Source organism: Micromesistius poutassou (assembly GCF_964030765.1).
Source record: "Micromesistius poutassou genome assembly, chromosome: 16".
NCBI classification, from domain to species: domain Eukaryota; kingdom Metazoa; phylum Chordata; class Actinopteri; order Gadiformes; family Gadidae; genus Micromesistius; species Micromesistius poutassou.
In genome coordinates this window covers 8,518,801-8,545,848 of record NC_140286.1, presented here as the reverse complement: position 1 = coordinate 8,545,848, position 27,048 = coordinate 8,518,801, and the positions used below count along the sequence as shown (strand labels likewise).

Here is a 27,048-nt window from a genome sequence, read left to right as displayed (position 1 = left end):
TGGAGTTTTTTTTTCTTTCCTTTCTTTTTTTTAAGGAGACGCTTACCTTCATTCTGGTTGCAGGGTTTTGGGACAGAGCATCACAAGGGCCTACTTTGGCTTTAAGAAGCATCCAACACAATTTTTCCACACATGGCTCTGTAGTAGAAACACATTTTTTGGGGGGGATTCGTGGATTGTGGAACGGACTAAACTTAATTTAAAGGTGTTTTATCCGTCAGTGGAGCGCTCACGATGGAGATGAAAAGATGGTCTACGAGGTGGAAAACGAAACGGTCGCTTTGGAATTGCTCATTAACCACTCTCGTCACACTGATTGTCGTTCTGCAAGCTGACGATGCCAGAGCAGGTAAGACGTTACGCAGAACGGCGCCTTTATGGTTCGCGTCGCGTCAGTGTTGCGCTGATGGGCATCCTTGAGCGCCCCGGAGGCTCACTTTCAATATAATAGTGGAATGGTGACGCTGAATGACGCGTTGTTAGTTTGTTAACATGTGTTGATCGTATTTTATGTTTGAATCAGATCTAGGTAAAAAAAAAAAAACTTAAAAACATCTGAGAAAATGAAAAGCATGAAACAAAAACGAACAAAAAAGAATTGTACTGACGTTTAATTTACACCCGGCACCGACCCTAGCCGTTGAAATTAAAGCCTATAACAAGTAAAGGAATTGCATTTAAGTGTATAGAACCATGTAGGAGATTTTAGTCGCAAAATCGAACGTATTATGGCCATAGCTTACAGGTTGGATCCAGTGTGCGCGTATGTGTGCCAGGTAGGTATAGTATACAACTGCGAAGTGCCAACTTAACCTGTTCAGCTTTTCCTTGTCACTCGTTGTCCGCCGATTTGTAAAGGTAATGGAAAATTACGAAAAAACGTGAGTGCAATCGTTTCAGGCGATAGGCCTACAAATTCGGAGAGTAGCGTGTGTCCCAGCAATAGAGCCAGGATGGTTTTACGCATCACTTTTACGCATCGATTTTGTGACTATGAATCTTCAATGTGTATGATGAAAGTATAGACGCTTACAGTTCTCGACCGAAGTTGACAGAAGAATCAGTGATGCGGGTTCGTTTTTTAATTTCTAATTCATCTCGTCAAATCTAATTTGATCTCGCTATCTTCCTATTCCTCGGTTGAATGTGGCCGTCGGTCTACTAAACGAGTCAACGACACCCGGAGCCACATCAGAGGGAAACGTCCACCTCCGATTCACCACTGCCTAGTTGCGGATGAATCCAAGACACAAACCCCCAAAGCATAACAATACAGGCACCATTCTGTAACTGAAGTACAGGAGGTTGCCTTGTGCGGAGAATCACCGTTTCTCCGCACTATCCTGGTTCCCACTAAGTCCAAGAAGGGGCGTTGATGGAAAAACCTTTCTGGAGTTTTCCCCCCCACTTAAAAGAACATATGTAGGTTGCATTAGCTGCTAGCGTTCTTTGAAGAATATATGGCTTTCTTTTGTGCCTGAGGTCATGCATCCACCATCATCAGCAGCTATGATCACATATCAATGAATGTATGTTTTGGATTACTATTATTATAACTTCTTTTTTTTTAACTCCATGGCTTGATTCTTATGGGATGGATGCAATCACAAAACAATATCAGTGAGAGTGGAAGGTAATTTAAGGTCTTAGATCTTTTATTTGTTTGTCCAAATGATCTTTCACAAGAGCATCAAGAGGATGAACGGTGGCCGTCAGTGACTATCCTCCCAGGATGCATTGCACTCTGCCTGGACATTCAGCCCTTTACCCCACCCCCTCCCCCCCTGCCCAAAAAGAAGAAACAACCCCCAACAGTGCGCCAATGTTTAATTGTAGAGAGCATCCGATATTAAAAATGAGAGAGTGAAGGAGAAGAAGTCAAAAAAAGTTTAAATTCAAATTCCACAGTGGCACAGTTTGCCAATCAGCCAGCGTTGGTCTCTCTCGGTCTGATATTTAAACGTGACCATAATTGCATGATGTGCTAGCGAACATTTACAGCCCTTCCAATGTACTATAATTGCCACTTGGGCTGCCAACCGTCAGTCGATGGCAGTGACTTGGAGAGGGAGAAAAAAGAGGGAGATATCAGTTCAAAGCCACAGAGACATGAAGTCATGTCACAGATTTGTACCCCCCCCCCCCCCCCCCCACCCGCATGCATCAAACTCAAAAGCCTAGACAGAAGTGATGGTGTGCCCCATAACAGTATACTTTTGACCATCAAAATAATGAACCAAGATCAAACCTCCTCCTATCAGCATTGCTTTATAATCAACCATTGTTCACACTGAAATATTTCTAAAATAAATGTTAAGGCGAAATTTATTCTAGAAATATTTTGGTCAGTTGTCTAATGGTTTTAGCAGAGGTGTCACATGTCAGTGGGTTCATGTGAAACCCTTCCTGTCTGAAAGAGGAAAAAAAAAGTGCTCCTCTCTCTCTGTCTATCTCTCTGTCTCTCTCTCTCTCCGTGTCTCTCTCTCTCTGTGTCTCTCTCTCTGTGTCTCTCTCTCTCTGTGTCTCTCTGTGTGTCTCTGTGTCTCTCTCTCTCTCTCTCTCTCTCTCTCTCTCTCTCTCTCTCTCTCTCTCTCTCTCTCTCTCTCTCTCTCTCTCTCTCTCTCTCTCTCTCAGTCAGTGTCTTAACATGCCGGGTAGTTTATCACAGACTTTACTCAAGTGCAGTTGGCAAGCTGCTGTGTCGCTCAGAATGATGTGTGAAATTGTCAGTCGAGCTCCAAGACAGGGCCTGGTGCTGCTGCTACTGCTGCGCTACACACCCTGAGCAGTTAGCCTGCTACACTGCTTTCTTTTGGACTCATTGCTCCCTGCTCCTCCTCTGTCTCTCTCTCTCGCCAGTAGCTTCTGGGCCGGCAGCACTGCTAAACAGTACGGTGTGTTCCTCGCTGCTGCTGGGGTTGCTAAAGCTGATGGTGGCGGAGGTGGAGGGACGGTGGTGGTGGAGGGTGGGGGTGGTGGAAGACATGGAGAAGTAAAGGTGGTGGCAGGACAAGGTAGATCGAGACGGGAGGGTGGTAGGGGTGGGGGTAGTGGTAGAGGTGAAAAAATAGCGGTGGTACAGGGATAGGGGTGGGGTGAAGGTCAAGGGTTCGGGGTGCTGTTGGGGATAGAGGGATAGGGTCGGTGGAGGGATTTGGGGGGCGGTAGTGGTGGAGGGATGGTCGGTGGTGGAGGCGGAGGGGTGGGGGTGATGGTGGTGGTAAATGTATGGTGGTGGCAGGGGTGGTGCAGGTGGGACAGGGAGGGGATCAGAAGGATGGAGTTGGGATGAGCCGACGCCTTGATCTGGCCTCCTATAGATTTAGATTTCCTTTGCTGTATTCAGGGGCCGTGTCCAGGGGCTGTATCCAGGGGCCGTGTCCAGGGGCCATATCCAGGGGCCGTCGGGCGTTATTGAGGCTGCGGTGGTGTGGAGTTGTGGACTTTGGAGCTTTCCTGTGAGGGGGCGGCTATAGGGAGAGGGATTGGAGAGTAGGGAGGAGGAGGAGGAGGAGGAGAAGAAGAAGAAGAAGAAGAAGAAGAGGAGGGGGAGGGGCAGGAGGAGGGCGGGGTTTGCGTGAGGGGGAGGGGGGGGAGGGGTTGTTCCTGGCCAATTCAGCACATCTGGAATATATGAGGCCTTGAGGTATGCAGTAATGCAGAAAGGCATTCAGAAACTCACAAAGAGACCTTTAGTTCAGCTGGGCTTTGTGTGTGTGTGTGTGTGTGTGTGTGTGTGTGTGTGTGTGTGTGTCTGTGTGTGTGTGTGTGTGTGTGTGTGTGTGTGTGTGTGCTTGTGAACCAGTAGCTCTGTGCTTGGGACAGTGTTCAGAAGAGACACAGACTACTTTTACTCTTTATGAGCCATTCGGTGTGAGGTTAAAAAGAGGGTTAAACGTTGGCTTTGGGTACGGAGCGGAGCAGTTGTTGTCCGTCCATTGTGCACCACAGTGAAATAGCTAGTCCTTCAACCAGGTCCAAACGAACCAAACAAACCATGTCCTTGATCATATCCATGAAATTGAAATTATTTTCTCTGTCATTTAAAATGAACCATTTTCTTTTTATTGTTACACGGGGAATCAATTCTACCATAAAATAAACTCTTGTGCATTGTTTAGCAAAGACACTCTGTGTGCCATACATAGTTAAAATCTCTGGCTGTGTGGCCATCTTGGAAATAAATGCCCCCACCAGCCCGTGCCGCCTCTATCCAGTCAGGAAGCAGATTGCATCGGCGTCACGATCCTAAGCTGCCATCTTGAGTGCAGTCACACTGGGAGACGTTTGATTTACCACCCAATGTGTTGACCCCCCCCCCCCCCCCCCCCCCCCTCCTAAAGACACATTCACCCAACCCTCTCATTTAAAGGGGGAGGAGTGAGGGGCTAGACCTTGTCAGTTCACTCCCCTGTGTTTAAATTGAGCCGAGGAAGCGAGGGTGGAGGCAGGGAGGAGTGGATGCGGGGGTAAAGGGAGTGGTGCCAGTGTGAGCCATAATGGCTTCAGCATGTTCACTTCTATCTCCACCCATCTGACCCCCACCTGGCTACCCAGAGAGAGAGAGAGAGAGAGAGAGAGAGAGAGAGAGAGAGAGAGAGAGAGAGAGAGAGAACAAAAGAAAGAGAGGAATATATAGAGAGAGAAGTACGAAGGGAGTGAGAGAATGAAAGAGAGAGAGAGAGTGAGAGGGTGAATCAGCACTTCCTTACCCTGCTTCATATCTTAAGAAGCAGCACACATGAAAAAAGAGATCCACCCCTCAACCCCCTCTCCACATAACCACATATTGGTCTTAAATGTCTTCAAACATCTCTTTGTTTTTTATCACCATTAATTCTCTTTGAATCCCTTGACGAGAAACTGATGCTCACTCATTTCGGTGAAGTGTTGCGTGTTGCGTGTAACACATACACATACACACACAAACTAACACACACTCACACACATGAAATGCGTCCTTGGCATTCGAGACCCCCCCAGTTTATTTTCCCACGTCTATTCGCCGGTACAGCAAACACATAAATCCTCCTCCTCCTCCTCTTCTTCTTTCTTCATTCTTTTGTATTGTCACGACGCAGCAAAGAATGCACATCTTCCTCTGTCCTCTGGAAGGCATTATCTTCCCAGTGGGCCTGTGGGCCGACCAGTGAGACGCTTGTTTGTTGTTATTACTGGGCCTTTGAAGAGACACACATCCTGTTCCCTCCCATTCAGCTCACCCGGAGAACGGCGGTGCTGTGCTGTCCTGGTATAGTGTCTAGGCAGACCGGGAAAGGTCCGCTGTTCAGTGAGTGTCAGAGCAGCCTGGCTGGGTTCTGTGAGAGCAGCCGAAGCTCATCCATCTAATGGAATTGTGACATTTTGCAAACTACATTGATTCAGATCCATGTCATCTGGGATCCAGCCGTCTTAGATTTATCTTAGATCTGATGTGTGTTGCGATAATCTATGAAATAGCATATGTTTGTATCAAGCAAAAGCTTTTGGCTGCGCAGTATAGAAATCTGTCTCTACTTAATACATAATACTACTGCTATAGCTAACATAGCACTCTATTCCTTTAATTACTCAATGAAATACTTTAATTAATTTAATTGAGATTTAAATTATTTAAACCCGTAGCTCTCTGTAGCCATGGTGTGTGTGTGTGTGTGTGTGTGTGTGTGTGTGTGTGTGTGTGTGTGTGTGTGTGTGTGTGTGTGTGTGTGTGTGTGTGTGTGTGTGTGCTGGTGTGTGCATGCATGTGTGTGTGGGCCATTGTGAGGGGGCACACATATTTACTGTCACCATCACAAACACTGCATGAGCTTACAAAGTAAACAGATTCCCTTTATGCTTCCCAACAGACAGCCCATGAATCAGCCCGGATATACAGGACCTCTTATGGTCGGGCCCTTTTCATTTTTTCAAACCCCACCTAATTGGCTGTAAATCACTGCCTGCCTAGGGCTGAGGGAGAGGCAGAGAGACTGACAGGCCAAATAGCAGAGACAGGGTCGGAGGGAACTACACACACACACACACACACACACACACACACACACACACACACACAAAAAAAAAACAACTTGCAGTGTTTCATGACAGCAGAATCCTTAACATAATTTATTTAGTTAAAGACAGACAGTTAGTAAAAAGTCGAAATGACAGAAAACACTAACACACACACACACACACACACACACACACACACACACACACACACACACACACACACACACACACACACACACACACATACATACACACTTCCCTCCCACTGAGCTGCAGTTTAACTGACAGAAAGGGGGGCGGGGGTGGCTCGGTAGTGCTAAGTAGCTTGTAAAGACATCCCCCTCCCACACTCCCACCGCCTACCCGCCACCACCCCACCTTCCCCTCGGTTACTCCCTTCACTCCGAAGGGTTAGCTTCAGCCGAGCATTTTTATCACTCTATGACTGCTGGGCCGGTTGGCTGGGCCCTTGGTGGAAGGAGCAATTCACCAGGGGGCCTACTTATGGCCACCAAATGGTTTCCTTACACACTTTTACTGCTCCACTGCTGGATTCACTCATAAAACGAAAAAGTCCCCGAGGGTTGAATTGAGGGACGTAGCCGACCATGCAGAACGAAAGGGCGAGGGCCATTGGGTGTGAATGTGGACGCACGGTCAACTGGCCACATTCTGTTGAATGTGAAAGGTTTTTTCCTTTCAATGTGGCGGTACTGACTGATGCAGCAGCAGCAGAAGCACAGTTTAAATAACCGTTGGCCATTAAGCCCTCAGTACCCCAGGAATAAACACAGCCTAGGAGTACCTTGCATTAAAGGGGCGGTTGAATGTTGCATTCATTTTTTTCCACCTAAACTGATTTTTTTTTTTTTAAGTGCCCCCGTGGCCGCAAGTGCAACTGCAAATTAAAAATCTGAGAGGGCTCGGGAGAGGCAAGAAAAGTCTATTACAGGTCCACCGAGGTATTTAACGAACTGCTTTAGGCAAAAATATGTCCTATAAAGTAGCTTTACATAAGCGTTGCTTACGTTGCAACGGCTATGATGAATGTGCTGTTAAAATATATTTTAAAAGTATTAGCCAGAAACAGAAGTGTTCTCCTGAATGTCGAACCGTATTCTCTGTGCCCGTCCGCTGTCCTGTCCAACAATGAACCCTTGTTCTCTTTGTACTTCCACAGCCCAGCCAGTGGATGTTCTCAAGGTTCTAGACTTCCACAGCTCCCCGGAAGGAGTCCGCAAAGCTCCAGGCTTCTGCACGGTCCGGAGGGGATCCAAACCCGATGTGGCCTTCAGAGTTGGGAAGACCGCCCAGATCAGCGCTCCCACCAGACAGCTCTTCCCAGGTAACCTGAGCACCCCAGGGTGTTGGGTGTCTGTCTGCCTGCATCTGTCTGTCTGTCTGTCTGTCTGTCTGTCTGTCTGTCTGTCTGTCTGCCCGTCTGTCTGTGTTAAATGTGCATGCATTGCACAGAAAAGGAAACTTTAAAAATGCTTTAAAATGGACCCAACCACAGGTATGATAATGGGTAAAGTCCCTAAATCTCCATGGATTAGCATTGAGAATAAATCATCATTGACATGTGGTGTTACTTCAAGCAAACAAATCCACTCTCATTCCCCTCCCAATTTTGTAAAAATCTGGAATTTGGATATATAATGTTCAATTAGGTTTGTTTGTTATTTCCACATGGGCTGCTACCAATTACAAGGGAAATGGTTACTAGACTATTAATTATGATGTTTGATGGACGGACCTTGTCAAGAAGATGTCCCTTACTTGGAGGGCGGATATTTTCCTGCGGTATGTTGTGTCTGGCCCACAAGGGTAAACCCAGCTGGGTTTCAATATTGAACGCACATGCAGCACATGCAGTCTGCCTTCACCTCGCATTCTGCGATGGCACATTGTCTGCCTTACACACGCTGTTGCGCGGCTGAGAGAGCCTACCAGACATTAGCCAGTCGTTTGTTTCTCTAGGATGGACTCCAATCAGACAAACAAGAAAGTGCTCTTGGATAAACGTTTCCATCACGGGAGCTACTGTCTTTCTATTAACAGTTGTGCTACACCGCACACCAAATTCTAAGCAAGCTATGAGATATGAGGAAACAGCAAACGTTAAGGGAAGCCCAGGAGTCTGGTCGTTAGTTACGGTTGTAAGAACAGTTTGTTGACAGTCGTCAGCAGGTTTTTTTGGGTCGCTTTTTACAATCCATTCCATGTGCTTCTGTGGCCAGGCTGGAGTGTGGGTTGCACTGAAAAGCACAATACAAAGTAAGACTAATACAATGAAGCACTATAAAAACCCATATCCGCTGGAGTCTTGTTAATAGGCCTTCTCTAATACCTGACTACTATTTAAGGAGCCACAAGTTGACGAGCTGGGACCTTACAAGATAAACAAGGTTGCACACGTTTATTGGGAAAACCAAATAAAAATAAAAACAAAATCTCTCTTGTTAATTTTATGCTGGGCCTCCTTCAGTTTGGCCGAATTGGAAATTGAAAAACATATACGGGCCACAAACTAGTGTGCTGCAATATTTTGCAATTAGGTTATTGTGTTTCTTGGCCTGCAAAGAATAGTCTGCAAACCTTTTTGATGGAAATTCCTAAATGAGAGTGATGGAGCGAGACGACTGGAGCGTTGGCCGCGATGGAGGAATCAAAAGGTGTCAGAATGTTCTCAGCTTGGATAATACAGCTGTTACTCGATCATCCACTGCCTCCACTGCCTGCCTTTCTTCACTTGCAGTGGGCTAACAGCTATTCTAAAGGACTACACTTTTTAAGCATTTATTGGCCTAATTATTGTGGCTTCAGGAACAAACTCTAGAGTCCTTGGGAAAACTCCAATAATAATAAACCCAGTCCAATTGTCTAGACTCAAAGGTTTTATGTGAAATGCAACCGTTTAAGTGTTAATGTTATTTTTCAATTAGATCCTTAGAATGAAATTGCTCCCGGAATTAACTTTATTTAGATGTATGCGACCAGTACCTGAGGCAGGCAACACTTTCATTTCATGTTTTGCGTCCCTATTCACTCAGTAAAATACATAACAATTTTTAGATTCTCCAAAGTTGCCTGCCGAAGGCCGATTTTGGAAACCTAATCCCACCCTTCAACCTTTAAAGACAACTCAGCTGGAAAAACCTCAACAAGGGAAAAGGGTATCCCCTCTTATCTCCATAAATTCTTAAAGAAAAAACTAACTACGGCAGTAGATTCCCCTGGAGGGGGAAGAGGGGGTAGCCCCATTTAAACTACATTGATCATGTCAGACTCTTAACCAAAACATACCTCCCTCTCTCTCTCTCTCTCTCTCTCTCTCTCTCTCTCTCTCTCTCTCTCTCTCTCTCTCTCTCTCTCTCTCTCTCTCTCTCTCTCTCTCTCTCTCTCTCTGATCCCAAGGAGGAGTCTTCCCAGAGGACTTCTCCATCCTGTTCACGGTGAAACCCAAGGTGGGCCTGCAGTCCTTCCTGCTGTCCGTGTACAACCAGCAGGGCATCCAGCAGCTGGGCGTGGAGGTGGGCCGTGCCCCCGTCTTCCTGTACGAGGACCAGAACGGCAAGCCCGCCCCTGAGGAGTACCCCCTGTTCCGATCGGTGAACCTGGCCGACGGGAAGTAAGTGATGAGGATGACGATGATGATGACAATGAGGAGGAGGAGGATTAGGATGAGGTTGAAGATGATGTTGATGATGTGCCGGTGAGGCACTGGTGGCTGGTGAGATAGGGAGGGAAGGTAAATGTGTCTGGTGGGCAAAGAAGGGTTTTCTCGATCCCATGGTTGAGAGGTAATGCAGGGTCTGTTCCTCTTTGGCTGCTCTCTGTGACACCTGGTCCTTGTTTATAAAAGGACCACAAAAGTGTGTTTACAGAAACCAATTCAAAACCCTTATCAGAGCAGTTACAATTTCAAAGTGTAATTTGCAAGGTTTTAGTGGACCAATGCTATACACCTGTACGCCTGGTTGTCTAGACAAGAGAAAGTTCAGCGAGTTTGTATGAAACAATGTATGGTATTTTTACGGCCGCTTTTTCTTGCGCAACATGCTTTTCCCATTTATCATTTACGAGCACCACACGCCAAAAGAAACGAACCATTTCTGCACTATTCTCTACTACAAACACATACTTCATCTGTATAGTTTATGATAGCATTGACACAAGCCACTGATGACTTATTATTATTATTATTATTATCATTGTCATGTGTTCGGGCAAACAAACGGCGTATGGAGCAAATTGGACAGGAATGTCAAATCAATAAATGAGTAAAACTGGATTTTCCCCCCCTCTCCTTCCCCCTATTTCTTTATTTATTGAAGTACATTGTTGACAATAACAAGGATTAGACAATTGGCTGAATATTCATAAATCCCTGAGACTGCTTATACAAGGAATACAAAACTCTTTGTGAGGCAATCTGGTGCCCCTTGAAGAAATACAAAGCAGACGTGTCTTGATGAGATTGTTATTTTATGTTAATTCCAACAGAAAAAAGAATATCGTATTATAAATATATCGGAAGGATTTCGAATGAAAAACATAAAACTAAATCATGGACTTTCCACAAACTTCTGACTGATGGGACTGATGTCCTCCCTCCTTGTCCAGATGGCACCGCGTGGCCATCAGTGTTGAGAAGAAGACTGTCACCGTCTTTGTGGACTGTAAGAAGAAGGTGACCAGGCCGCTGGCCAGAGGCGACCAGGCTGTCATCAACACAGAGGGCATCACCGTGTTCGGCACCAGGATTCTGGACGAGGAGGTCTTTGAGGTAAGGCGCCCATATTGTATTTTTGCTTCCATTTGTTGGGTTCCAAGACTTCTGTATTTTGGTGTGCCCATATGTCAGCACAAAGCTTTTTATCCCTGAAGAGCCTAACCAAATCTTTTAGTGGAATCTAGCGGAACAGACTTTTCTGAGATGGTATTCAATATCATAAGTAGTTTTTTATTTGTGTGTTATCCCAAGAAAATAAGAATCATTGTGTTATCATTACCTTAGAACAATCCCTTTATAGCTACATAGGGAGCGAGTCCTCTACTACAGAGTCCATTATGTTGCATCGCCATGTTTTGACAGTTGGCCAGAACGGACAAAACCCCTCTAGAGAGGTCACATTTAGAATATGAATTATCACAGTTGCTATCTTTCTTTTAAGCTATGACCTGTCGTTTTCCAGACTAAATAAATAAAAACAATTTATGAATCTATCAAGGAACGTAATCACTTGATACCTGGCTAAACTATTCTATTGTACGGATTTGGAAGAACCTTCTGGCAGCTTCAGGCCAGTACAGGCCCCCCGGAGCCTCTCCTACGTGGTTGGAAAGGGAGGTGGGGGGAGACATTCAGTCTGCAACTTCACTGCTAGATACCACTAAAGCCTGCACACTGCGCACCTTTAAACTAAACTTCACACAAACAACAAATGTATGATGAAACACATGTGTGTTTCCGATTGGCTCAGAAATGAGCCAATTATGTATATGTACTGTATCTCTGTGCTAATGTGCATGGAGTTTTCAACAAGGCTTATTATTCCAATGCACACCCGACCCACATAAAGGCTCTTAATGGCTGTTTTCCATTGTTTGCACAAGTGTGTGTAATACAAGAGCTGATGAGGTGGTTCTGAGCCCAAGTGTCTCAGCTGATTATTTTGTTTGTTTTCATGTGGATGAGATTGGAAGCATATTGCAGATCCTCCCCAGAGGAGGCCGTCAAAAAGGCAACCATTGACATTGAACATCGGAATGCACTCACAGAGACCTCTCATGCACCTTGCTTTTAGTTTTAATTTATTTAATTTGTTAATGAATGCTTTTCGACGGTGCACAACTATAACTCTAGCTTTGTTTTCACAGTGACCTCCAAAGTATGTGGAAATGTTCCGTGGCAAATCGCAGTGGAAAATGTTGACTTGACGTAGGGACAATTCGAATGGAATTTATTAACAGATCCTTATGTTTGTATAAGTAAGGAAGAAATAACTACGACACTTACACAGCATACTGGATGGGAAAATGTACTTTTATGTTATTTTAGAAGCATTTCATCAAATTTCAACACAGGATATAGAGTGATATTTTGAATATGAATATTTGGGATTTCCTGTTACTTAGGTAGTGTTGACCTTTTTAATAATCTGAATATGAAGACAATAGACCAGTTTGCTAGCTTTGACGCAAAGCGGCTGCTAAGTTCTGCCAAATCTGAACCCTGTGGGTCAAACATTATGTTATAAATAGGAGTCACGCCAACGATTAGATCTAATGGTGGTAAATGAGGGAATGTTTTAAGGAGAAGTAGCTCTTGGCTTAGCTACAAGATGAAGCAAAGCACTTTATTCCTTTTTTAGATACATGCCACACACTTAAAGAAGGTAATTGAATAAGGGAAAAATAGAAAGGATCTTTAAAGAAAGCCCATTTGCTAAAGAATGTTTTATTACATTTTTTATATAAGTATATTCAACTGAAAATTTTAGTTTTTCTGTGTTGGGAGAAATAGAAAAAAACAAACTTTTTTTTGTTTATCGAGGGTGGCAGGATTGTTCACACATTGGATGGCTCCTCTAATCAGCGTAATAGCCAATAGCAGAGCTGCCGTGGTGGTGGCCCATGTGTAAAACTGTGGTGCTCTTTCTTAAGCTGTAATTATTCCCACTTTGAGCTTAATTGCCTTGGGTTTGTTGGTTGCGATTTTCTAGCAAACTGCACACTAATGGCTTCGTTCAAAAAGCCCTCAGACTCCAAAAGCCTGTCTTTGTAACTTCCCTTACGAAAAGATGAATTGAGTTGTGGAGAGGGGGAGGGGAAAGAATCCAGTCTTTTTCTTTTTTCCTCTATGCAGGTCATGTTTAAGGGATTAGCATTATACCTTGGCATGCATTCAACGTCTGCATTTGCAAACAATCAGTATACCTTAGAAGCTTTGCAGCGCTCTGGCAAATGGCTGGTCATGATAGTGAGACGGCGGTGCACGTTCCGAGGGGAAGGGACAATCGAGATGATTATAAGAGCGCTTCCCAAATAACAGGTCTGAATAGGCCTGTATTTATCTCCGATAAATCCTCAGCGTCTAATAATCAAGAACACATTTAAAGCTATTAGTCTGCACACAACCTACCGTTGGAAAAGGGGTGGAATGAAGGGATTTTCTGTCTTTCCTTTATTCTTTGTAGTATTATTAGTGTTATGAGTGTGCAGGACCCGGGCTCAGTCCCATTATATAATCCATTTGTTCATGTGGTTTTATTGTATCGAATAGGCAGCAAACTATGTGGAACGAGGCATGGCCGCCTCTCCCCCTCCATCAGCTTTGGAGGTGCTGCTGCTGGCTGCTGCAGAGCCACACTGTGTACAGTCCCTGTTGACTACCAGCCCGTACACATGTCAATAACCACACGCACGACAAACATGTGCTCGGCAGATCCGCTGATGTGTTTTTTGTGATCACCAGCGGACAGATGCTCAGACAAAAGTTTGAAAGCATGCCATCCTTTGTTTTCATTTAGGACAATGTTGAATAGCTTGCCAGTGTACAGGAAGAAATATTAGCCAGACATTAGGCCAGGGAATGCGTTTCAAACAAGTCGATCATTAGGTTTGAGCTCTCAAGTGGCTAATTTGGATGAACGCCTTTTATGTTCCTGATGATCATTAATCACGGTTAATTATCCTTGTCCTGTATGTACAACGATATTTGTATCAAATGTGATCAAACCACTAGTCGAACAAAAACAGCCATTTAGGATACAATCCCTTCTTCTAGTGCAACTGCAGAAAAACCTCCAAGGCCATTTGTTTGACCAATTAATCAAACTCTGCCCTATCTCAAATAGATTTGTAGGAAAATGCGGTTTGGCACATCTGTTCCCCTGCACTAAGCAACGCTGAAGGGAAGTTAAGCACACCATATGTTTGTTGTTGGGTTGTTGACCATGAGGCCCTTCAGAAGTAAAGCCAGAGCCTTTTGGTCCTGTGGCGAGTCCTAATCCCGGGACTCAGTGAGGCCGAGGCCGGCTGGGAGCCCCGTCACCACCAACCATCCCCAGCTGTCAACATACGGTTACCTTTACTGCCGTCGCGCTCACAAGCAGGTGTTGGAGGTGAAAGCAAATGGGAGTAAGGGGCTGCGAGTGGAAAAATAAAATCTGTGTGTGTGTGTGTGTGTGTGTGTGTGTGTGTGTGTGTGTGTGTGTGTGTGTGTGTGTGTGAACTTTCCAATTCCCCACTCCCTCATACTCTTCCCTTGTTGTGAATAAATATTGTTTTAAAAAAGTAAAACATGTGGGACACCCTATGCTAGTTTGGAAAACACACGTGTGAATGAATTTGTGTGTTGATTTCACAATCAACACATTGTAATTGTAATCGGTGTACCATGAGGCATTTCGAGTATAAAATGACAACTCACTTGCGTTATTCCCACGCTTTCCCGATAGCTCGAATCTATGTTGACTTTACCAGACATTAAAATTCTCCCACCTCTTTCTCTCACTCAAACTCTTGGGCGGGGATGGGGGGGGCACTCCACTACAGGCACACTTAAATGGAGGCTTGTAATACTTAGCATATATGCTTGTATGCTTGTAAAGCATTGTGTTACCGTGACCATGGCCCCCTTCCCCTACAACACTGAGAAGAGGTGCAGACCCCTCACATGCCCCCCCCCCCAGGGCTTCTAAAAGACATTCACTTTTCCTACTTCCTCCTGCAGCGCCTCTGCGGGGTCTTGCATCACCTCAAGCCTCTCACCGATAGCAGGTTAATTTGTCCCTCACTCACTACTACTTCAATTACTAAACTCAATTATACTCACATACCGCCCCCGGAAATACCACCAGAAAGCAATGACAACCACACAGCCCCCATACACCAAACACTGCAAAGAGCAATCGCTGCAGTTAAATCACAGGGGACGAAAGGAGGCCTCTTCTTCCATGCAAAGAGTGGAAGGTAGGTTTGCAGAGCATAAGCGAGACAGAGACAGAGAATAAGCATATGAGGGATTCAAAATTTATGAGTTTGCACAATTTTTGGAGCTACTGTGAGAAGAAAAGCATTAATATTCAATGGGTGCGGATTTTTGTCTCTCCCACTACTTAAAGCGAAACTTGAATGTCAAACCTCACCACAAAGTCTGTCAGTAATGAAAGCTGGGAAGAAATCTGGAGCTTGTTATTTTTTATCTCTTCTTATTTCTACTGCTTTTGTCTGCTTTTGGGTCAAAATTTGTCGTCTAGCTCGTTCTTCCTGCTATGACACGTTCTTAACAGTAAGAAGGAGTTGGAGGAAGGATGTGCTGCTTACAAGCATGTCACATTTGTGTATACATACACATAAAAAATGCAGTAAACGAAGAAAGGGGACCAATTTAGGAAAGTACCAGATGTTTAAGGTGCCAGACAGCTAAAAACAAACTCAAAATACCAAACAGAAGTGAGAGCTATCTGCTGTTCTGAGAATGGAGGTGTTGATATGTGCAGTCCTATTTGGAGCAGACCTTTGGTAGACTAAAGTGAACACATAATTCATCTGAATATAATTGACGAGAGGCAAATAAAAATGCCATTATAAATGCCATGTGTAATTTTATATAATAATGTCATTTTTTCATGTAAAATTATTTTATCATTGATCATTAAAATGTATATATATATCCATTATATCCATATATATCCATATATCCACACACTATCCATTGATCATTAAAATATATATATATATATATATATATATATATTTCTTTTTTTTTTTTTTTTTTTTTTAGTGCAATGTAGCGAAGGAATAACCAAAGAGATATATCAAAACTGATTATATGAGTTTGAATTTGAAAAATGTAGAACAAATTGCAGCATTTTATGTTTCTGTCATGGTAATCAGGATTTGGACGAATCATCCTGGCAGACAGAAAGTGTTTGAAACTGATACAATAAGAAAAGTACAGTGCTCATTTGCTGCCTCATCTCTTCCCCCGATGCTTTTCTGACATTGTTTACTTTGTTCTTGTGGTTGTTGTTGCTTGCTTGTATCTTTTCCTCTTGTTTGCAAGCAAGTCTTGGTCTCTCCCCATGGCTGATACAACGTGAGAAATGTTCAATGCAGTTTTCCCTAAATTCTGCCTCTTTTTTACATGTTTTTTACATACAAAAATGTGTCAGGTCTGAGTTATGAAAAAAATATCAAACTTTGCAAAGCAGAGTTTTGTCTCTTTGGTTATTCCTTCGCTACATTGCACTAAAACAGCACAAATCTTTGGACTCAATTGGCTGATAATGGCAGCGATGCTGACTGCTTTTTCCACTTGGAGCTTCTGAAAATACGCTTCTTAACATAGTTTCATCCTGGAGCGGCTCTGAATCACTATTGGCACGTCAAACTTTGTCATGAACTTCTTTAGTCTGGGGAAAATTGAACCCCCCTGGTACTTCTGGTCACCTGGTGGTATCATCTTTGGAGTTCCATCTTTGACACCCTTTTGTTTACTCTGAAAACCACCACGTCATGAGATTGCATGTCCAATGCAATTGTGCTGCTATGATGATGACAGCCAGCTGTATATTAAAACGGTCCAAATCATCGTTGCAGCTGCAGCGTTTCTCAGAACGCGCCTTGATAAGATTAAAGTCTCATTTGAATTTCCCCGTCAAAAAGCACAAAGGAATGATGGTTCCCTTGACGGGACCACAATCAGATGCTGTCATTTACAAGTGACTTTTCTTTATCGCCGTTATTCATCTAGGTGTTAAGAGGATCAACATATCTTTAGATAGTTTGGAAAATTCCATGAAATGTTGTATCTCATTGGCAGATGTAGCTTTAAGCTAATCATGCAACAATCCCTAGTTTATAACTTGCCTTTCAACATTTCAAAAATAGATACGTTCAATACACGCACCTTTGAAGTGCCAACTGCATCAAAGAGCAATGAACATCAAAGACGTGACCATCAAATATTATTTGAAGTACGTACAGATGAAACAGTAAAATTGAAAGAATAGGACAAATCTAGGAATATCACTTACTTTATTTTTTTATTAATTTTTTTAAAGTCTGTTATTCCCTTACATTGATATAACAAACTATTCACCTAGACACATGAACATGGACCAGTGGTTTCTGAAGGCAGTGACCAGTGCCTCAGCTACAACTGCTAAAAGCTATGCAAGCACAAGTATGTTTTACCTGTTTAGAGGGGCAGGATAGGCCCAAAGGTTATTGGGTTCATACCGCAATGTCCGCAGAATACGTTAAGGCAACTCTGAACAAGAGGCCCTAATCTCTTCGATATCAGTTACAGAAAGTCCCTTTGTATAAAACAATCTGCTAAATAGTACATTTAGCTATGATCACAATATTGGCATACAGCCCCTTGTATGAGCATTGTATGCCCCTTGTATGAGCATCTTACAGTGTTGACAATAACAATATTAGTTCAAGATTTACAGATTGTAATTTCCCCTAATATATCAAATATCTTTGTCTGGCATTTGTTGTCCTTTTTTTAAACACTCTTCAAAACAGATGATGTCATGCTCGTGGGAGTTAACAGCCCATACACTAGACTCCATTAATGACAACATTAATCCCAACAAGACTGAGGGAAACTCCTGAGACTGCTTATTGTTTCTCAGATCTGGGGCCAGCAGTAGCCAGCAGCGTCTAATCAAAGTTGTCTTGGGTTTTCGGAGTGGCTCAACTATGCCATATGCGTGTGTGTGTGTGTGTGTGTGTGGGAGGGGGGGGTAAAGGATAAAGGGTTTATATGTGCGCATGCCTGCTTACCTTTGTGTGTGTGCGTATATGTCAGTATACACTATGAATGAGTGTGTGTGTGTGTGTGTGTGTGTGTGTGTGTGTGTGTGTGTGTGTGTGTGTGTGTGTGTGTGTGTGTGTGTGTGAGAGAGTGTGTGTGTCTGCATGTATGTCAGTATGTATGCATGTCACATCCTTCACATCATCACAAAGGCCCTTCCCCTCCGAGCACCAGTGTGCTCGTGATGGACATCTCCCAGGGTCCTGTGTATTATACACCATGGGTTCCCCCTGCCATGGGCTGCCTGGATTTCATGGTCTGCTGCAGTGATTTGAAACATCGCTATTTAGCTCTGAGCGAGATCAGCTGGGCCGGGCGTCAGTCTGACGGCTCTCAGTGCTGTCTGGGCGTGTGCCTCGCGCGGCTGGGGAGCTGACCTCTCCGACTCATCTCCATCCATCCTTTAGCTTGGTTGGAGAATCTCTTGGGTTTATCCCCGTCCAACATCTGCAAGGGAAAAGACACAAAACAGAGCAGCCTGTTTCGTTCACTCCTGCTGCAGAGGAATATATATTTATACTTTTCTGTCAGTATTTATTTGACTTAGTTGTTTTTTCACTCATGGAATAGTGAAGCCGATCACTTTGAATCATTTCTGGAATTGTGTTGAGATTTGAAGACACTAGTTTCTTATCAATTTACTTTTTCGGCACACACACACATAGACACACACGCTAACTCTTACACATAAATCATTTCATGATGGACATACCACCCCACCCCCCCCTCTCCCTCCCCACACACACACAGTCACACACACAGACACAGACCCGAGATGCGGCACCAGTTCTGCTAATAGAGGGATTTTACTGTACGGCAGACAGCTGATTTACTGCTGCCTGACCCTTTCCAGACTGTGAAACACTGCTATAGATCATTCCTGGAGAACTGCGAAAAACCTCAGAGATATATTTCATTCAAACCTTAACACAAATGTCAACAGAGAAGAGAATACAGAGAGAATGCATAAATCATTTCATGTAATTTGCCTGGTGTGTTTGTGTGTGTGTGTGTGTGTGTGTGTGTGTGTGTGTGTGTGTGTGTGTGTGTGTGTGTGTGTGTGTGTGTGTGTGTGTGTGAAGGGGGGGCTGACCCCTTTCCCTCAGTTAATGTTATGCATTCCCAGGTGGGTTTGGAAAAAAATATCCCCACCACCCCAACCCACAAACTCAGGTGGGCTGAGGTAACCACTCTGTGGTTGGGGGTCGTCATAAATATTCTCCACATCGGTGGAGGAGAGAACGTGCAGTTTCTGATTCCTGGTAGGACATTTCTTTGGAGAAGATCATGCAAAAAAGTTCAATATGAACGCTCCTTGGCTTGGCTGAGAGAGAGAGAGAGAGAGAGAGAGAGAGAGAGAGAGAGAGAGAGAGAGAGAGAGAGAGAGAGAGAGAGAGAGAGAGAGAGAGAGAGAGAGAGAGAGAGAGATCTAATTTCCTTTTCCAAAGGCTCATGAAAAACAGACGGCCGACAGATATTTCACATAAGTACAGACTTTGGTTATTTATCTTCTCATTCTTCCAGCGGTAAGAGGGCCAGGGCTGTGAAACGGGCCTTGCCATCCGTTATAACTGTTTTTACTTATAGTTACTAGAACACACACACCTCAAAGAACCCTGGACCTGACCCCTTCAATTGCCTTTCTTCACGTTTTACTCTCAAATTTTGCCAAACACAACAGTTTGTCGTGATTCTGTTAATTCAACATGGAAGTTTAATCCATATTTATTTAAAATGTTGCCGGGGCTGCCTCAGCACTACTGCGTTTGCCCAGGTTTATTCTCTGATTCCAATGTGTGTTCCAAGGTGGTACATATTTCAACAAGAACGCCTTTGTATTCACAAAAAGTGATGACAGTAAAAAAAGATCCAAATCTGTGGTTTGACTACCCGTCTCATCATGTTTGAGACCCTTCACTTCGGATCACGCTGAACAGCAGAGTGGTGTGTGAGCCTCTCCCTTGAGTTATCGACATGGACATCTCTGATCGTCTTTAATCCAATAACATGAATCACATTCAGATGATGAGTGCTCATACTGCTGGGGTGGAACAGGGTCGGTCCGGGCTCCCTATCTGCAGCTGGTCCGACTCCGGTCTGTGTGTGTGTGTATGTGTGTGTGTGTGCATGTGTACATTTGCGCGTGCTCGTGTGTGTATGTGCACATGCTTGCTTGCGTGCGTCTGTGTGTGTGGTCCTGATATCTGCACCCCTGGTGTTCATCAGTTTTTGCTTTTTCTCTCTCTCTCTCTCTCTCTCTCTCTCTCTCTCTCTCTCTCTCTCTCTCGTCTCTCTCTCAGGGGGACATCCAGCAGTTGCTGATTGTGGCGGACCCCCGCGCGGCCCAGGACTACTGTGAACACTACAGCCCCGACTGTGAGACCCCCAGCCACCACGACAAGCCCCAGGCCCAGGAGCCCGAGGAGGAGGTAAGGGGACCAAAGGCCTGTGGGGAGAGGGTGTGTGGGTGGGTGTGTAGGTGGGGGGGGGGAGGGGGGGATAAGAAGGGCGAGGGAGATGGGGTTTGGGGGCCTGGCCATTGGAATGTGTGGTGCCAAAGAAGCACAGATGGATGGAAAGACAAGTATTGGGAGCAGGTCAGGGTGGAGTGAGATTGGAGGTTTAGGGGTGGAGTGAGAGAGGAGGCTGGGGTTGGAGTGAGAGTGGAGGTTTAGGGGTGGAGTGAAAGTGGAGGTTAAGGGATGGATTGAGAGTGGAGGTTAAGGGGTGGAGTGAGAGTGGAGGTTTAGGGGTGGAGTGAGAGTGGAGGTTTAGGGGTGGAGTGAGAGTGGAGGTTGGGGCAGGAGTGAGAGTTGGAGTTGAGAGGGGTACAGAAAAAGAGAGAGAGGGGTAGAGGGACAGGGTGGGGGGGGAGTAGACATTGTGGTCGAGAGACAGGATGGAATTGAGTAAGAGAGAGTAAGTGTGAGAGACTGAAACAGAAGGGCTGAAAGAGACAGAAAGAGAAGGGCTGGAGCACACACACAGGAATAAAGAATGTGTGTGTATGTGTAGAGAGAGGGGGCAGGGCCAGTTGAGGAAAGCAAAGTCCATTGATTGATTGATCGGATTGATTGACGGGTAGGGAGACTGGCAGAGGAGTTCAACTAAGGCGAGGGGAGGAGAGGAAAAGGAGCGAGGGGGTTAGGAGGTATACCTGAGTCAAAAAAATAGGCCGCTCAGGCCACTCATTTGAGAGAGAAGGGCGGGAACACGAGGGAACAGCGGACCGTAGCGGTCGGTGAACCGCGCCGGGCTCTAATCTCTTAATTGAAACACAATGCATCCTGTCTGCCGTTTCCGTTCCTCCGCTCCTCCATTCTATACCGTTCCTCGCCGGCCCCCGCCATGTCCCCCTATTCCTGGCCGACAAACGCTTTTTCCTACAGAATTCCACTCTATAACGGATGAGCTCACAGCAGTGGAAACTCCATTTTCTTTTTCTTTTTTTTCTCCCCCTCTTTCTTTCTCTTTCTCACCGGCCTGAAGGTCTGAGCCGGGGCTCCGCCGGAGTGGCCCCGTGATTTATATCGCTAACGACTTCTGCAGGCGCTCTCCAGACTCTCCAGGCGAAATTGAAGCTTTTCCCTTCTCTCCCCGGCTGTAGCTAACCCTCCCTCGTACCTGGAAAAACAGACCTCTAGATCCTAGAGCGTTGGGAAGAAAAAAAAAAAGATAGTCGATTCTCGTCTTTTTTTTTTTTAAGTCTGAGGGAATATTGGCTGTGGAAGCGTTTTTGTCGATGCTGGTACTGGAAAATCTTGCCTCATCCAGTCAGCCAGTTGCTCCTCTCCAGTGCCAAGACGAGGAGCTGGATGGACGTCTGCAACGGGACAATGGGGAGCTGTTGGAATTCTCCTCCAGTGGAAGCCTGTAAATCCGGCCGATGCTCTCCCAAGTCTGTCGAGGGTGCGCTGAGTGCGCACCCTCGGCGTCCCTCCGTGTCGCCTTGACACGTGTAGCGCAGATCCCTTCCAGAAGGCGGCGCACCAGTAGGGGTGTAGATGGGAGTGATGTACAATGGGGTGAAGAGGTGGGGGTTCTAATCCAAAGAGCTCCCGACTTTGACCCTATTGACCTGACACATATACCCGGAGATACCTCCTGTTGGTTGAGAGGCACTTTATCTGGGGAGAGTGGAAGGGGAAAGGGGGAGGGGGGGGGGACAGAGGGATGAGGGTCAGGGTTGAGGTTAGGGGAGGAGGGTGGGGGCTAGTCACCATGAGTGAATTTCAGTATTTTTGTCTTCAATCCAAGCCTGCGGTGACGGCCTCCCGCCAGTGGACATGCAACTCAGACCCATAAATCTCTCTCTTGCTCTGCGTTGCTCTTTTCCCTTTTTTCTTTCATTCTTTCTGAGCTTTTCTCTGATTTCTCTCTCTCTCTCTCTCTCTCTCGCTCTCTCTCTCGCTCTCTCTCTCGCTCTCTCTCTCTCTCTCTCTGGACCAGAAGCCAGGCAGGCCAGCCAGGCCATTGCTCTTATATTATGTTGTGAGTTAAGCTGCCATTTGGGGCTAATATTCCTCCCAGGAGCGAACAGAGGACATTTCTGTGAATCTAATCTGCCTCATCTTTATTTTGGCTTGTCCAGATTTCGGTTGAGGATGATGTCAAGGAGGGACATTGAAAATAACAAAGATTGGGAGTGGGAAAATAAGAGAAAATACTTATTTAGCTACTTGTTAATACAGTACTTGAAAGGACCAAACGAAAACATCACGACTTACATAGTTTTTTAACATGTGACTCATGTCATGTCAAACAATTAGTTTCAAGCAAAGGCAATTCAAAGGGGCCCATATGGTCCCAATGTTATTTGTTTTCAAAGAAAACTTTAACACCGTAATAACCCTCTAAATCCCAGCCTCTCTTTCTCCGGCTGGCGTCAGACATTTTGCCCAGCCTTCATTACAGAGAGGAGTGGGCTGGTGTTGAGGTTGTGGGCCCCATAGCCTTTTCCGTTTTTTAATGATGACAATACCTCAATGTGAAATATTTACATTTATTGCAGCATGCAGGCAGTCATTAACAAAAACAAGCGCCTATTAACAACCCAGCCTGGGGTGAGAGAGTGTGCTGGTGTGCTCAAAAGGCAGATGAGCTTCCTTCCATTTCACATGAATCCTGTTCCCACATCCTGTTGAATGCAAATAAAAGTTTGCGGGTTGGAAGTTGGCTGCCACCTGCAACCAAATGGAGCAGTTAACGGGGGGGGGGGGGCACATCCAGAGTGGGGGGTTCTTGATAGGGGTGATGCTGAATTACGTAATAGGATCCTTATTTTATTATTTGGTGCATCATCATGCTATAATACTTGAATGGACTTGCATCATGAGAATTAAACAAAGACATATTTTCAACTACTTCTCAGAAATGTTGGGAGGGACTAAACAGACACAGCTGAGATGGTTAAGTTTAGGGTTAGGTACGTTTAGGTATAAGGCTTAAGGTGGTTGAGTAAGGTAAAGTCTCTCCCGTAAATCTTTCATGTCACGCTGTGCATCTTGGGATGTCCTGCCACTGCCTGTATCCATACAATAAGCAGAACCTGACCCATGGTTTCCTCTGGCTGTACAGTACACCAACTATGACTACGGAGAGTTCTACGAGTACGGAGAGGGAGAGGCGGCCAGCCAGGCCCCGCCCACTGAACCACCCCGGACCGAGGTAAGGGGCTTAGCGCTCAAACAAAGATGGCCGACGTGGAGGGGATACAATCGTATGAAGGCAGTGCTGCACACACAGCAGGCATAGAGGCCGACTCAGATAAAGACACACACGCACACACACACACACACACACACACACACACACGCATACAAGCAGGTGGACATGCACACATTTGACACAAAATCATAAACAACCATTATCTCTTTAATTTTTATCTATTTCTGGTCCCAATTTAGTTGTTTGTCATGCCGTCTCTCTCTTTTTATTTTTTATTGTACAATAAAAGTTGATTTTTTATTGTACAATAAAAGGTCATTATTTCTGGAGCTAAATGACGCTCACTTCGTCTATGTTTGAGGTGCCCACGTGGCAAAGCTTAAGAGCCTGTAAAATTGCATGAGCCATGCTAAACACAAAGCATTAAACATTACTAACAGAGAGCAAAATCAAACAAAAATCAACATTCTTTCCCCCTCGTTGTTCAGACCAAAGCGGAGGAGTACTACACAGGGGAGTACGACTACGGCACCGTGGACGGCAGCCAGACGGACACACAGACAGACACCACCACACCCGACCAGGTACGCACCTCCAGCTGATCCATAACTGTTTATTCTAAAATATGCAGCACCATAACAACGTACCGAATATATGAGGTGGTGTTTAATCACCCATAGTGAGTGTCTGCACGTGAAGTTGCCCACAGCTGGTTGAAATCATCTCCTTGCTCTGAAATGAGAACCGACCTTTATAGGTCCAGTGTAGAGCGATAAAACCCTGACGGTGCCATCAAATACTAGGACGGGCATGAGGCGACATTGAGGATGATCTCTGTGTATGCATGGCCCAAACTCTAGGTAGCTCCTATCAGAAGGTGGTATATGCCAGACATGTCCCTCATGTATATATTTATATATATATATACACAGTATATTCATATTGCACGGTAATCCCATGGCTCGTCAACCACTGGCAGCAGGATTACCAAGAAAGAACAGCATATGAATTTCTTTTTATTTTATTTCTTTTTACAAATAAGTCACTCTAAACCCAGTGATTTAGATTGAACCCAGAGTTCTGCAAGCAAATGCAGATATTGTTGTTGGGAGCCCATCATTTTCCTTTTTGGTGGAAAACCTTTCATTTCCAAGATACTGTCATCCCATCCCTCTACACACACACCGACATTGGATATAAATTGTTCCTTAAGAAAAACCAGAAACAACAATGTAGACAATACGAAATGAATTACTATGAAAAAGAAACTTATAAACCTATCAACAATATCATTCTCCACCTCTCCTCTCATCTCCTTGGCGAGATACATCAGCAGAGGGCCTGCAACACGACAACAATGCAGCACACAATCCCATCTGGTGCGGGGCTACGAGGGGAAACGTTGTCATCTAATGAACCCTAACTAATGGAAAAAAATAAAACAGCCCCCCGAGCCCCCCTTCCATCCATTCCCTAATTCATATCCTGAAATTTGGCAGATCCTGTCTTATATTTGTGGTAAACCATCACATAATACGGTAACATAATCGGGAACATCTAGAGGATCAAACTAAAACATCATGGCCCGGCTGGATGCACCTTGAGGTTAGATGGGAGAGAGAGAGAGAGCTTACCGGGGAAACAACCAAACATCTGCCCCGGTGATTGTAAAGGGCTCTCTTGATCAGCCCGCGAAGGGCCCTGTGATGGAGCACTCTGGACAGCCTTCACGAGGGAACATCGCCCCCGGATATGACAGGAACCAGAGCCATCGCTCCACATCATTTATCCATTGTCTCTCCATCCGGGCAAACGCGAGGGCCTGTAAGGAAACCGATCTGGGTGGGTGGGCTTGGTCCTCCAAACGTAGAACTACTCCCCTTAAACCTGAGCGGGGCTGATCAGTGCCACATGGCGATGGTTTAGACACTTTGGGTCGATTAGAGTCGAGTCAAGTCCCGTCGTTCCACATTTACAGCGTTGAGTGATGTTGGGAAGGTGGTGTTTTTGTGTGCTCCGCCACTGCCATGTAGCTAAGGGGGTGTTTTTGTTTTATGGCCAGACGCGCAGATCAAACAGGATCAGCGTTGTTTTTTCGTCGAATGCGTGGCTGTTGAATCGCACAATGTTGCGTGCTGGTAGTGGAGATGATTCCACTTCAACGCGTAGCACCCGCAACCCCACTAACTACTGACTACTGGCAGGAGAAGAGGCTGGATGGGCCTCATGGCATTCAGACGAGACAGCTCTTGCATAATTGATGGTTCTTACAAAAATAAAAAATGCAGTGTGATTCATGAGCGGTTCAGAACATGGAAAGTCGCTCATGGTGTTCAGTGTTTTACTCATTGCTACTGGAAAGACACATTGTTTACCTGAGGTCTGGGATCAGACTGGGGCTTTACGCATTGAAGGAAATTAACTTCTGTGGCTTGTTGAGAAATGTGTCCAAGCCTTGGGGGAAATAGGTACATGGATCATTTTTTTGGGGGGGGCAATTGACAGTACGTGTTTTATTATTCTATATATAAATATCTATTTTGTGACTCTATTTTGTGACTATTTTGTGACTCTTTTTTCCAATAATTCAAATTGACATGGTGGTGAAACCTTGTATATTCATACAATACACCCTAACTCAGTTTCATCTGGATTAGCACCTCAACACTGAAAAGGCCCCCCAAAAATATGTGTTGTTTTTGTCATAATGTAAAAATCGCCACATCTGTTCATGTCAATGAGTCTAATCACGTGCTAGAAGCCTGTAGTAACATTCAGTGTTTTACTGCAACCAATTCTAACCAGCAGCTGGCTCACACTGACCTCCACCTAACCCCAAACAGAGGTGCACTAATCAGGCATCATTCAGCTGTTTGGGTGTATATACGTTTCTTTTTCAAGGTCTACTCTGCATCAATCAGATGATTCAATGTTGGATTAATTAAAACCATGTCCTTCACTTTTTGTCCAAAAGTGTCTGGGTTTGATCGTTTTGAAAGGCCTGTTATGGACATTGATGGATTAATAATTCAAACACGCTGGATGTGATTTGTCTTCACAGTTAGATGAAGACTTGCTTGAGTCAAATTACAAAACAACGCTAACTCAAAAGACCTGTCCCTCGATTGATATAAAAAAGGAAATAAAATGAAGCCCATTTTGGAGCACTCCTCCCTTTGTTAGATACAGTCGGTGCCCAAACGTGGTCTTGATGAAGCCAGGTCTCGATCTTCATGCTTTCACTTTGCATCGCAGCGTGAAATCATGAGCACGCTAATTCGCCCGAGTCCCTTCTATTTGCACGGTTAGACATCTGTTAACCGCTGTTTCTAATTTCTGTGTCTTTTCCTCTGCCGTCTCTCGTCTTCGTCGCAGACCTACGAGGAGGAGATCGTCGATGATTACATCACCGGCGTGGAGCAGGTCGGGGCGGAGCCTACCGCCGGCGCGGAAACCGACTACAAGGGCCCCGTGGGAGCCGAGGAGGACGTCAAGGGGCCCGCGGGCGCCGAGGAAGAGGTCAAGGGCCCCGTGGACGGTGATAC

General features: G+C 45.0%; 1 protein-coding gene across 1 annotated transcript in view; it reads left to right on the top strand.

The window, feature by feature from the left end:
* Positions 1 to 221: 221 nt before the first annotated feature.
* LOC311360410 (collagen alpha-1(XI) chain-like) overlaps positions 222 to 27,048 on the top strand; it is an 84,659-nt gene continuing 57,832 nt past the window's right edge. Inside the window, exons 1-8 of the mRNA XM_084480483.1 lie at positions 222 to 349; positions 7,178 to 7,342; positions 9,415 to 9,628; positions 10,624 to 10,786; positions 20,137 to 20,265; positions 23,414 to 23,503; positions 23,992 to 24,087; positions 26,879 to 27,048. The exon at positions 26,879 to 27,048 is cut by the window's right edge and continues 157 nt beyond it. Of these exons, the coding sequence (XP_084336609.1) occupies positions 235 to 349; positions 7,178 to 7,342; positions 9,415 to 9,628; positions 10,624 to 10,786; positions 20,137 to 20,265; positions 23,414 to 23,503; positions 23,992 to 24,087; positions 26,879 to 27,048 (1,142 nt within the window). The 5' untranslated portion in view covers positions 222 to 234. The remainder of the gene's footprint in view (positions 350 to 7,177; positions 7,343 to 9,414; positions 9,629 to 10,623; positions 10,787 to 20,136; positions 20,266 to 23,413; positions 23,504 to 23,991; positions 24,088 to 26,878) is intronic.